This window comes from Rhincodon typus, chromosome 1, assembly GCF_021869965.1.
Source record: "Rhincodon typus isolate 14 chromosome 1, sRhiTyp1.1, whole genome shotgun sequence".
Classification (NCBI taxonomy): domain Eukaryota; kingdom Metazoa; phylum Chordata; class Chondrichthyes; order Orectolobiformes; family Rhincodontidae; genus Rhincodon; species Rhincodon typus.
The window spans coordinates 9,811,358-9,825,294 of NC_063332.1; the positions used below are offsets into that span (position 1 = coordinate 9,811,358).

Below are 13,937 nucleotides of genomic sequence, written 5' to 3' on the forward strand. Positions count from 1 at the left end.
AACATAAAAGCAAGATCTAAAAGCTTCTACATGTATGCAAAAGGAAACATTTGGTGAAGATGGATGTGGGTCCATTGTGGACAGAGTCAAGAAAATTTAGAATGGGGAATAGAGAAATGGCAGAGAAGCCAAATGATAACTTTGTGTCTGTTCCTATTGAGGAAGATACAAGAAATCTCACTGAATTAGAGATACAGGGAACGAGGGAGAATGACAAGTTGAAGGAAATGAATGTTAGTTGGTTAAACTCATAGAACCAGGTTGAACTGGAGAAATTAAAACAGGGATGAAAGTTGATACATTCCTGGGACCTGATAGTCTACACCCAAAGTTTTGAAGGAGGTGTCAATATAAATAGTAGTGGTGATCATCTTCCAAAATTCTATCTATTCTGGAGATTCCTTCAGTTTCAAAGCTGGTAAATGTCATCCCATTCTTCAAAAAGGGAGTAAGAGAAAAAACAGGGATCTACAAACCTGATATCATTACATACAGCATCAGGAAAATGCAAGAATCAATGATGAAAGAAGTAGGGAATGAACACTTGAATTAAACTAATCTAATTAGGTACAGTCAGCATGGATTTGTGAATGGGACATTGTGTTTGATGAGGTTGTTACTAACAAACTTGATAAAGGGGATCTGATGGGCAGTGTATACTGAGATTTTTAGAAGGCTTTTGATAAGGTCCCTTACATGAGATTAGTTAGCAAAATATAGAATGTGGTGTAATAGGTAGCATAGCATAGATTGAGGATTGGCTAACAGAAAGGAAACCAAAAGATAGAATAAGCCAGTCATTTTTGCAGGCTGTAATTAACACTTGGACCGTAACTGTTCACAATATGTACCAATGATTTCGATTCAGGGACCAAGTGTCATATTTACAACTTTGAAGATGATGCAAGACAGAGTTGGAATGTGTGTTGTGAGAAAGATGCAACGTGCCTCCAGGAGTTTGTATGGGCTTGGCAAAGGGCAAGAATATGGCAGATGGAATACAATGTGAAAAAGCTGTCCACTTTGGAAGGACAGACAGATGTATTTCTTAAATGGTAAGAGGTTGGAAAGTATAGGATGTACAAAGGGACCAAGGTGTCTTTGTCAGTAAGTCACTGAAGGTGAACATGCAGGTGTAGCAAGCTATTCGGAAGGCTAACGGAATGTTAGCATTTATTGTCAGAAGATTTCAGTATAGACGTACTGAAGTCCTGTTTCAATTGTTTAGAAGGTGTTTTAGACCACATCTGAAGTTTTAGTCTCCTTACTTCAGAAAGGATATTATTGCTACAGAGAGTCTAATGAACGGTAATCAGACTTGTTCCCATGTTGACGAGACTGTCTTATAAAGAAGGATAGGAGACCGAGCCTGTAGAGTTTAGAAGAATGAGAGGCGATTGCATTGAAATCTACACAATAGTTAAAGGGATAGACAGGATTAATGCAGTACGTTTCCCCTGGTTCTGGGGTCTGGAACGAGGGGGCATAATTTTATATACTGTTTGGGATTGAGATGAGGAGTTTTCTTCTAACTCTGAGGTTTGTGAATCTTTAGAATTCTTTACCCGAGAGGACGGTTCAGTCTCTGTTCATATTTAAAGAAGAGGTTGATAGATTTCAGATTACCAATGGCAGAATTGGTTCTGTGGATGTGTGTTTAAAACATCAAAGTGTTCGATGAGCCATGGTGATTTTAAATGTCAGAATGGGCTGAATGGCCTACCCCTTGTTCCTATGTTCCCAGAAGTTAGAGTAGCTGGAAGTGTTCTCTTCTTGTCAAAAGGTTAACTTAATAGAGATATTCAAAATCATGAAAGCGTTTTGCTCATGTAAATGAGGAGAAACTGCTTCCACTAGAAATAGGATCCGTGCAACAGGAGAAAATGATTTTGAGTTTATGAGCAAAAACACTAGAGGAGAGATGACAGAAATTATTTATGCAGCAAATAACTGTGATCAGGAATGCACTGACTGGAAGCATACCCAAATAAAAGAAAATTTTGCATTTATGTCATGCCTTTTACAACCACAATGTGTCTCAAACGTTTTACAGACAATGAATTCTAGTTTTTGAAGCATACTTAATATTGTCGTATGGGAAACAAGGTAGACAATTTGTGCACAGTTGGTCAACAAAGGCGGGTACAATTACATCTTTTAAAAGGCATCTGATAAGTATATGAATAGGAAGGGTTTAGAGTGATATGGGCTAAATGCTGGTAATTGGGACTAAATTAATTTAGGGTGTCTGGTTGGCATGGATGGGTTGGACCAAAGTGTCTGTTTTCATGTTGTACAGCTCTATGACTCTAAATAACAATGTGACAATGACCATGAGCAATGTTGAATGAGGGATAAAATTGACCAGAAAGATATTTTGATATAGACATGCAAAGGTATGAAATTGTAAGATGATGGAGAAAAGACAGGGGTCTAGAACTAATTGGATAATTCATTCAGGAAGCAGGGAGAGACACAATATACTGAATGGCATCCCTCTGCTCCGTCTGTTTCTGTGGTTTGATGAGAATACACAAATCACAAGGACAATGTCTGGTCCTGGTGTTTGATTTATTCTGCTTCCTCCCTTTGTGGCATACTGGGCTTTGAGACAGACTGCAGCAGGGTCAGCAGCAGCGTTGGAGCACTGGACTGTATTGACAGAGTGCAGAATGCACTGGGGGGTTTCACCCTTATTGAAAGGTTTGTTCATCTAGCTCGGCACCTCACCAAAAACTCACAGAACATCTCGCCACTGCAATTCAAGGAAGTAATCGCTCAACGTTCACATACAGCAAAATATCCCAAAGCTTTTCACTAGAGCATGAACAGACATAATATGAGATTGAGCCACATAATGCTGTATCCTCATATATAAAGAAGATGGTCACCCTGTTGGATGACAGTGGAGAAATGTCAGCGGAGGTTAGTTTCATAACCCATGTAAAGGGGTGCAAACTGGTTGAGAAGATGTAGAGGGAGAGCTCACCTCTAGTCACAATCTCACAGAATACCATTTGCCTATCAGGACCTCATTAGAGATCATATGGCACAATGAGTAGTGCCTCTGCCTCTAAACTAGAAGGTCTGCTTTCAAGTCCCATCCAGGAACAAAAGGCCAAGGAATGTAGGACACCCTACACTGAGGAACTTCTGCAGAGATGTCCTGGAGCTGAGATGACTGACCTCCTGTAACCACGACCATCTTCCTTTGTGTCAGGTATGACCCCAACCAGAGAGTTTACCCCCGATAACTACTGATTCATAGGCTGCTTAATGCCACCTGCATCCAGCCAGAGAACGTAAGAAGAAGACATTTATGAGAATGGCTGTAGGGATGAGACTTCAGTTGTGAGGAAAGATTGGAGAAGTTGGGACTGGTTTCCTTGGAGAGGAGAAGCTTAAGAGGAGATTTGATAAAAGTTTTCAAAGTCAGGAGGAGACTGGACAAAGTGGGCAGGGTGGAAGTGCTTCATTTGGAAATGGACGGCACTGTTTTAAAATACAAAAGAGGCAAATGCAAGGTGAGAGGAAACTTTTTCACATGGCAAGCAGTTAGATTATGGAATGCATTGCCTGGAAATGTGGGTAGAGACATGTTCAATCGAGGCACTGACAAAGGCAATGATGACTTAAACTGAAATAACATGCGGGGTTATGAAGAAAAGGCAGGAGATTTGATTTGATTTGATCTGATGTATCATTGTCACATATCGAGATACAATGAAAAGTGTTGTATCGTGTGCTAACCAGACAAGTCATACCTTACGTAAGTACAACAAGATAATAGAACAGAATGCAGAATATAGTGTTACAGCTACAGAGAAGATGCAGTGAAAGATCAACTCTAATATATGAGACGTCCATTCATAAGTCTGATAACAGCGGGGAAGAAGCTGTTCTTGAATCTGTTGGTACGTGTTTTCAAACTTTTCTATCTTCTGCCTGACGGAAGAGGGTGGAAAAGAATATAATAGGGTGGGAGGGTCTTTGATTATGTTGGCTGCTTTCCAAGGCAGTGGGAAGTATAGATGGAGTCAATGGATGGAAGGCTGGCTTGCGTGACAGACTGGGCTGTGTTCACAACTCTCTGTAATTTCTTGTGGTCTTGGGCAGACCAGTTGCGATATCAAGCTGTGATACATCTGGATAGGATACTTTCTATGATGCATCCAAAAAAATCTGGTAAGAGTCACTGTGGACATGACAAATTTCCTTAGCCTCCTGAGGAAGTAGAAGTGTTGGTGTGCTTTCTTGACAGTAGCGTCAAGGTGGATGGACCAGGACAGATTGTTGATGATAGTTACTCCTAGGAGCTTGAAGCTCTTGACCACCTCCACTTCAGCACCATTGATCCAGGCAGGGGGTGCGGGTGTCCTCCACACTGCTTCCTGGAGTTGATGACGAGCTCCTTCATTTTGCTGACATTGAGGGAGAGATTGTTGCATTTACACCATGCTACTAAGCTCTCTATCTCTTTCCTGTTGTTTGAGATTGGACCCAGGGTAGTGGTGTCATCAGCCAACTTGTAAATGAAGGTAGAGCAGAATGTGACCACGCAGCCTTGAGTGTATAAGGAGTATAGTAAGGGGCTGAGTATGCAGCCTTGTGGGGCATCGGCAATGAGGATTATCATGGAGGAGGCATTGTCGCCTATCCTTACTGATTGCGGTCTGCGGGTCAGGATGTCAAGGATTCAGTAGCAGAGTGGGGGAGCAGAGTCCTAAGTCTTGGAGATTGGAGATGAGTTTGGTTGGAATTATGGTTTTTGAAAGCAGAGCTAAAGTCAATAAATAGAAGTCTGACATTTCTGAAGAAGGGTCTAGACCCGAAACGTCAGCTTTCCTGCTCCTCTGATGCTGCTTGGCCTGCTGTGTTCCTCCAGCTCTACACCTTGTTATCTCAGATTCTCCAGCATCTGCAGTTCCTACTGTCTCTGACATAGGTGTCCTTGTTATTGTCACGATTTTGAAATGTTGAGAACTGGTGTAGATGTAATGGGTTGAATGGCCTCCTTCTGTACTGAAACACTCCTGTGATTCTGTGAATTACCTATATTCCCTGTATTCACCAGTTTGAAACCCCCCAGAGCAAATATTTTGTTTCTCTCTTTCGTATTGAGCACAAGCATCATGAACCTTTGTTCAGCTATGGATTTTCAGACTCCTACCAGAAGATATTACAAACCTAAATATAGCTATTTAATGGCTAGAATGTGAAGCTCTTACAACAAGATCACTTTAAAGCTATTTCCTTCAAGTAAAACACTTATCTTACCTCTGGCCACTGTTCATTACTGCATGATGCAATTACTTCTCAGTGACGTTTTGTTTGACTTCCGAACATATGTCTCTCCTTAGTTTATGTACAGAAGTGCTGGTTATATTGTTGGTTATTTATAGGAGTTAAACACTGTTGTGTACAGCAGGAACTCTGCACTTTTTGTGCTGGTAACCCTTCTCTGTTTCAGAGTCAAATCAAAGAGAGTATTTTTAAAAATTACAGACAAGAGGAAATCTGACCACAATGGCTTATTGTGAATCAGAGCAGAGGAGGTTTTCCCAATGTTCAGGCATACATGTATTCCTCAATCAACACCACAAAAACAAATTATTTGCTTGTGCCTTTCTTGCTGTTTATCAGAACTTGCTATGCGCAAAATTTCCACTGCATTTCCAACACCAAAAGAGATGGCTGTCATTTATAAAAAAAATCTTCACTGCCTGAAGAATACTTTCAGAGGTCTTGAGGTTGTGGAAGGTGCTACAAAAATGCAAGATATTTTTGTCTCTTTGAAGCAGTGACTGGACAGAATTATCCCCAGGGTCAATGGGTTAAGGATGGCCCTGAGAGCTAGCAGAGAGAGCGTTACTCTTGTTGGCAGGTCTTACCTTGCCCTTGTCAAAGTATTCGATGATTTTATTGTACAAGTTCTCCTTCAGTTGCCGCTGTGTCTGAAAGCCTTGGAAATCCTGGATGTGCGAGGCAAATGGGTCATCGGTCCACTGGGTCACAAAAACAAAAGAAGAAAAGAAATGGTTAAATACAGGGTCTTGAACGCCACCTCCATCTGGTTTACCTCTTAACAGGAACGTCTGCCATATTCATCTCTCTATCCCAAACCTTTTAACCTCTCAATATTTCTACTGCAGATCCCACCTGGGTTGTTACATGCATCTTTTGACTCTGCACCTCAGGACAGATAATTCCTGGAGGTGGATAAAGCATTGTTTTAGCAGGAAGGCAGCAGAGAAACGTGGTAGCATAGTGGTATTGTCACTGGACTCATAAATCAGGAGCTCAAGCTAACATCTCAGGGACGTACATCATATGCTAAAGCAGCAGCTGGTGAGATTTAAATTCAATAATTAAAATAATTCAGTTCAGCAAGAGTGACAATGAAATCAACACCTATCAATGTGGTTGACTCCTAATGGCCCTCTGAAATAGATAAATAAACCACTCAGTTCGATGATGGGTAACAATTGCTGGTTTTATCTGTTGTGGCCACTTCCCATCAAGGGTTAAAAAGGGGAAAGAAATAAAGGGTTACATTTTGAGGGCAGGTTGTGTAATATTGGCTGAAATTACTTCTGTATTCAGTACCATCCAGGTAATCAATATGAGACAATTAAGATGATCCATTTGGGTTGTTATATGTTCCACCCTCAATGTAAGCATTTCTAAGACAAGCAACAGAGAAAGTTGAGTGCAGACAGATCTAATGCTACTACCAAAGTTGCCAGGGTTCACTGGACTGCACTGAAGAGCGAGAATCATGGCCAAATATTTTCCTGACCTTCCTTTCTTCCACAAAGACTGGAGATTACCAAGACATCTGTTCCCCAACTTCAGCCACAATTGTCTATCTCAGCAGAGATGGAGATAGCAAGTCAAACGAGGCTTTTGCTAAATATCCACAAATTAAAGTCCATTTATTTCAAATCTAATGAAAATACTGCACTGTGAATTAAAAAATAATGGGGTGCCCCATTCTTCAGCAGAACTGGTCTCCTTTTTAAGGAAGTGCAGCTAACAACAGGCAAAATGACAATCCAAAGGAAACATCCATAGGAACATAGGAATAGGAGTAGGCCATTCAGCCCCTTGAGCCTGTTCCACCATTCAATGAGATCATGGCTATCTCTGGCCTAACTCCATATACCTGCCTTTGGCCCATTTCCCTTAACGCCCTTTGCTTAACAAAAAATGTATCTATCTCAGATTTAAAATTAACAAATGATCCAGCATCCATTGCCATTTGTAGAAGAGAGTTCCAAACATCTACCACTCTTTGTGTACGAAAGTTATATCTAACATCTCTCCTGTCAGGTCTGGCCTTAATTCTCAGTCAATGCCCCTTAGTTCTAGAATCCCCAACCAGTGGAAATAGTTTATCTTTATCTACCCTGATTTTTCCTGTTAATATCTTGAAGACTTCGATCAGATCACCCCTTCACCATCTAAATTCTAGAGAAACCAGGCCTAATTTGTATGATGTTTTCTCTAATCTTAACCCCTGAAATCCAGGTATTATTCTTGACATATATGTTGTACTCCCTCTAAGGCCAATGTATACTTCCTAATATGTAATTTCCAGACCTGCTCACAGTCTCCAACTGGGTCTAACCAAGGTTTTGTGTAACTGCAATATAACGTCTGCATCCTTATATTCCAGTTCTCTTGATATGAAGGCCAACATTCTATTAGCTTTCTTGATAATTTCTGGCATCTATTCTTGACATCTTAAACATTTATGCTCCTGAACCCCCGAGTCTTGTTGGGCATCCACTCTATTTAACTTCATTTAGAAACTACTTTGATTCATCCTTATCAGTCCAAAAATGGATAACCTCACATTTACATTCATTAAACTCCATTTGCCACAGTTTTGCCCATTTAATTACATCTGATCAATATCTGTTTTTAACTGTATGCCATCATCTACACTGTCTGCAATACCACTTAACTCTTGTGTCATCAGCAAAGTTGGATATATGACTTTCTGTGCTGTTAACCAAGTCATTAATACATAACATGAATAATTGAGGCCCAAACACAGAAACTTGTGGGACACCACTGGTCACATCCTGCCAATTTGAGTACCTACCCCTTATCCCTACTTTCTGTCACCTGCCACTCAACCAACTTCCCAGAAAGGTCAGTAATTTGCCCGCTTTCCCATGGGCTTCTACTGTAGTCACCAGTCTCTCATATGGGAATTTATCAAATGTCTTCTGGAAGTCTATATAAACAATATCCATAGACATTCCTCTTAGTAACCGCTTCAAAAAGTCAATGAGTTATCATGAATCCATGCAGGCTCTCCCTTAATAATTGAAAATTTCAAGGTGTTCAGTTACCTCATCATTGATTATAGACTCCGACAATTTCTCAACCACATATATTAGACTATCTGGTATGTAATTGCCTGGCTTTCCTCTTTCGTTCCTCTTAAAAGATGGAGTGACATCAATGTGTTGCCCATTGTCTCCAGTATAGCCACCAGTCACTGAGGTGATGATTGGATACCTTTGCAGGCTGAGTCTGCATAACCACCTTCCAGAGCCATCTGGGTACATATGAGACTGTGGAAGAGAGGCAGGCAGATAGGGTGACCATCTCCCCTATCTACTACCTTATCTGACTCAAAATAGGATTAGGAGCAGGCCTTTCAAAGGCTTTTCATACATGCCATAGAAGGAATGCAACCACACTGATCCCTTGGATGGCAGGATTGTCCCATGAGGAAGGGAGATTGAGGAGGTTAGATTTTTGAGGGTTTAGAAGAACAAGGATATCTCATTGAAGTACACTAAATTCTTACAGGGTTCAACACGGTAGATGCAGGAAGGAGGTTTACCCCTGTCTGAGGTTGCCAGAACCAGGGTACACAATTTCAGAGTGAGCGGTCGGCCAGTTGGGATTGAGATGCGGACGGGCTTCTTCACTTAAAAGGTAGTAAATCTTTAGAAATCTCTACCTCAGAGGATGATGGAGGCCGAATCATTTTTATTCAAGACTGAGATCAATAGATTCCTAGATAATTAAAAAATATTAACGGATATGGAGACAGTGCAGGAAAATGATGTCAAGGTAGAAGTTCAGGCATGATCTAATTCAATGGGAGAGCAGACTCGAAGGGCCAAATAGCCTCCTCCCGAATTTTTAAAAATTCATTCACAAGATGAGAGCATCATTGCCTATGTCAACATTATAACCCATCTCTAATTGCCCAGTGGGCAGTTAAGTGTCAACCACATCGCAGGAATTGAACCCAGGTCCCCAAAACATTGCCTAGGTCTCTAGATTAGCAGTCCAGCAATAATACCACCAGGCCATCTCCTCCCATCTAGTTCCTTGGTTCTTATGTGTCTCCCAGTTACTTGTTCTTCCAGTCCTATTTATACAAGACATTTAATTCCAATGTGATGTTAATTGGTGGCAGAAGTTGAGCAAAATTGAAAAGTGCGTCCATATTTTCACCTTTAAAAAATATACCTGGATGCATTAATGCGGAGTGAAACCAGATATCAATTAGACGAAATACATTTATTTCATTACAAATAGTTCCCAATCAATCTGACCCCCTAAAACATTATTTCTCAAAGCAACACTTTTAAATTAGTTTTCACTTTACCACATATCCTGAGGGAAATTAAACTCAAATCTTGATGATTAATGTTCAAGGTTGTTGAGTTATGTTTTCCCCTAATAATCACCTGTAATCCAATTTATTGATATTCAACAGAGCTCTGAGGAACTTTGATGAAATATCTGGAGTGAGTTGAAATGATTTTGTTTTCTGTTGCCTCATTAATTCTATTCCCTTTGAACAGCTCACAGACAATTTGCATTGTGCTTGAGAGGTGTTGGTACAGCAAACAGAACAACAGTTGGACTGAGAGGTACTATAGCACCCGTGATCTCATACTTAAGTGCCAGAAGATTATGACTTCAAATGTGCAGATGCTGTTAATCAGGAACAAAAACAGAGGTTGGTGGAAAAGCTCAGCAGGTCTGGCAGCATCTGTGAAGAAAAAATCAGAGTTAACAAACCAGTTGTGAGGAAGGGTCACCGGACCTGAAACGTTAACTGTGATTTTCTCTTCACACATGTTGCCAGACCTGCTAAGCTTTCCCAGCAACTTCTGTTTTTGTGGCTCATTCTTAACTGCCCTCTGATAGAGCCAAGTGAGCATCCCAGCTATTTGAAACCTCTATAGCAGAACATAAGAAGGAGAGGACACTGTGGATTCCGAACCAGCCACACGCATATAGGGAATGGGCTGCTAGGGGAAGTGGTAAAGACGGACACAATAACAACATTTAAAAGACTTTTGGACAGGAAAATTAATTGGGAACGTTTAGAGGAATATGGGCCAACTGCAGGCAAATGGAAGTTCAGTATAGGAAACCTGGTCACCAAGGACTAGTTGGGCCTAACAGGCTGTTTCCATGCTGTATGATTCCATGACTCTATGGCATCAAAGGCACAATGAGGGAAAATAGTGTGTTGACCTTCATAGTGAGAAGATTCAAGAACAGGAGCGGGGATGCCTTGCTGCAATTGTATGGGGCCTTGATGAGATCACACCTGGAGCAGTGTGAGAGTTTTGGTCTCCTTATCTGAGGAAGGATGTTCTGACCATAGAGGGAGTGCAACAAAGGTTTGCCAGACTGATTCCTGGGATGCATGAAGAGACACTAGCCTGGTGATATTCACTGGCATTTATAAGAATGAGGTGCGGTTCTCACAGAAACCTATAAAATTCTAACGGGACTAGACAGGGTAAACACAGGAAAGATGTTCCCAAGGACGGAAGAGACCAGAAAAAAAAAGGCTTTACAGCCTCAGGACACAAGGCAGGCTATTTAGAACTGAGATGAGTAGAAATGTCTTCACCCAGAGAGTGGTGAGCCTGTTAGATTCTCTGCCACAGAAAGTGGTGAGGCCAAAATGTTGTATGTTTTCAAGGAAGACTTAGATATAGTACAGCCAGGAAGCAGCAGGCATGGGGTCATTGACAGCACACACCCATTAAGTCTCAACAAAATGCAGCTGAATGCTTTTTCTCCCCAAAATGTATTCTTTAGCAGGATGTCGGTGTCCCTGGCAAGGCTAAAATTTGTTGCCTTTTCCTGGTTCTCCTTGAACTGAATGGCTCACTACGGTCAATCACATTGCCATGGATGGCAGGTTTCCTTCGCAAAAGAATCGCAAGTGAACAAGATGGGGTTTTACACCGAGAAAGGATCGTTTGTATTAGTCACCATTACTGAGATTAGTTTTTTCTTAATTCCAGATATTTTTAATCTTATTTAGAGGATGTGGCAATGTCAGCAATTTTGTGCATCCTGAAATGCCCTTGAAGGGGTGGTGCTAAGCTGCATTTTGAAATAAAATTCTACCAGCTGCCGCTGTAAGATTTGACTCCATGTCCCCCAGAGCATTTGTCTCTGGATTATAACCATCCTACCAATGCCCACTCCAGACAGAGCTGCATGAATCGTGAAAAATATACCTCATACAAACAAACTGGCCTAAGCTGCTATTTAGCCTGACAAGTAGCACTCATGATAACTGTCACAAAACGACCACTGCCAACAAGAGAGAATCTAACTAATATGTATCGTATTGTCATCACTGAAGCCTCCCCTCCCACCACCATCTTCACTTATCAGATCATGTGATAGGACACAGCATGCAAAGGGTCAGGAATCGAACTTCAGGCACAGAAGATCAGGTGACAACACTGAGGGTGTTGTACTTAAATGCACGCAGCATACAAAACAAGGTAAATGAGCTTGTATCACAGATTGAAATTAGCTAGTACAATATTGTGTGTATCATAGAGATGTGGTCGCAAGGGGATCAGGGCTAGAAACTAAACATCCAATGATATGCATCTTATTGAAGGGGCATGATGTGGAGGTGCTGGTGTTGGACTGGGGGTGGACAAGGTCAGAAGTCAGATGACACCAGGTTACAGTCCAACAGGTTTATTTGAAATCACAAGTTTTCGGACCATTGCCTCTTCGTCATGGGAAGTCACTTCACCTGATGAAGGGGCAGCGCTATGAAAGCTTGTGATTTCAAATAAACCCGTTGGACTATAACCTGGTGTCATCTGACTTCTGACCTTATTGAAAGGACAGGCAGAGGGGCAGAGGGGGCAGGGCTACCTCAGTAAGAAATGAAAGGAAATCAGTAGCAAAAAGTGACATAGAGTCAGAGGGTGTAGAATCCGTGTAGGTAGAGTTGACGAACTACAAAGCAGAAGTGACCCTGATAGGAGATGTATATAAGCCTCCTAGCAATATTCAGGATGTGGAAGAAAACAAATTAGGAGATAGAAAAGACATGCACTATGAAGAAAAGAAAAGGAAGGCACTATTACAATAACCATGGGGGACTTCAATATGCAGGTGGACTGGAAAAATTAGGAATGTAGCAGATCTCAAGAAAAGGAATTCATGGAATGTCTACTGAAATAACTCCACAGAGGCTGGTATCCTGTCACCAAGTCACTCTTTATTTACACGTGGAGAATCCTTGACACTGATCCAGCTTCCTCAGAGCCTGGTCTCAAAAGTGAACAGGATATCTGACACTCCTGTTTAAATGTATCACCCAGGCTCCTTGATTGGATCAGATTAACATACACCATATAAATTTATATTCTATGAGGTCCACCTGGCTGGCCTTGTCATAATCACTACATCGACAAAATGTTTTTTTTGGAATAGCTTGGGTTGGGGCCAATAGGGAACAGACAATTCTGGATTTGATGATGTGTAATGAGGTAGACTGGATGAGGGAGCTTAAGGGGAAGGAACCCCTACGGGCATTGACCGTAATACGACGAAATTCACATTGCCATTTGACAGACCATCCCCAACTTATAACCTTGCATTTCCCATTTCTAATCCACCTAGCCTGCACAAAATGGGCAATTTAACACAGAGACCCACAGTGTGGAAACAGGCCATTCGGCCCAACAAATCCACACCCCTCCGAAGAGCATCCCACCCAGACCCATTCCCCATGTCCAACCCACCCAACCTAAACATTCCGGGACACTATGGACAATTTAGCGTGGCCAATCCACGTGGACTGTGGGAGCAAACCAGAGCTCCTGGAGGAAACCCACGCAGATAATGTGCAAACTCCACACAGACAGTCAGCCAAGGGTGGAATCAAACCCAGGTCCTTAGCACTGTGAAGCAGCAGTGCTAACCACTGAGCCACCATGCCGCTCCACTTGAGAAGCTGGGCTGTCTTCTTGAACTGCTCTGTCCATGGCAAGACCAGCATGTGCTGCCTATGCATAATTACCCCAGAACTGAGTGACTTGCTAGGCCATTTCAGAGGGCTGTACAGAGTCACACTGCTGTGGGTCAGGAGTCACATGCTGTACAGACCAAATAACAATGGTAGATTTTCTTCCTTAAATGACATTAGTGAACCAGATGGGCTGTTACAGCAATCAATGATACTGCTGATCGTCGCTTTCAATTCCAGAATTAGAAATTGAATTTAAACTCCACCAGAATGTGAACTTGTACCACGTGGCATTGACATCACAATAACATGACTGTCTCCCCACGAAGCGTGGAGATAGAATTGTGCATTCAGCATCAGATGTGCCCTGTCTATGACTTATACAAGTTTAACATAACTTCTCTGCTGTTTGAACCTACTTCTCTTGAAGTGAAGCATATTGGATTTTTAAAAAAAATTATTAATATGCATTGTTGCTTTTAGTGATTCATACAGTTACAACTGCAGATATTCCTCTGCCCAATTTTGCTCATTGTCTCCCCATTTATCCTATCTGAAATTTTTTTTGGGCTAAATGGACAAGCTGAATTGCTCTTGCAGAGGCCAGCATGGACATCATAGGCTTACTGGCCTTTTTTTTCCTTTATTCATT

The 13,937-nt window shown here is 41.5% G+C and overlaps 1 protein-coding gene across 1 annotated transcript in view; it reads right to left on the reverse strand.

The window, feature by feature from the left end:
* The window catches only part of LOC109931733 (dedicator of cytokinesis protein 1-like), a 1,067,415-nt gene that overhangs the window by 96,884 nt on the left and 956,594 nt on the right, over nucleotides 1–13,937 (reverse strand). The window contains exon 34 of the mRNA XM_048601800.1: nucleotides 5,892–6,005. Coding sequence (XP_048457757.1) covers nucleotides 5,892–6,005 — 114 coding nt within the window. The remainder of the gene's footprint in view (nucleotides 1–5,891; nucleotides 6,006–13,937) is intronic.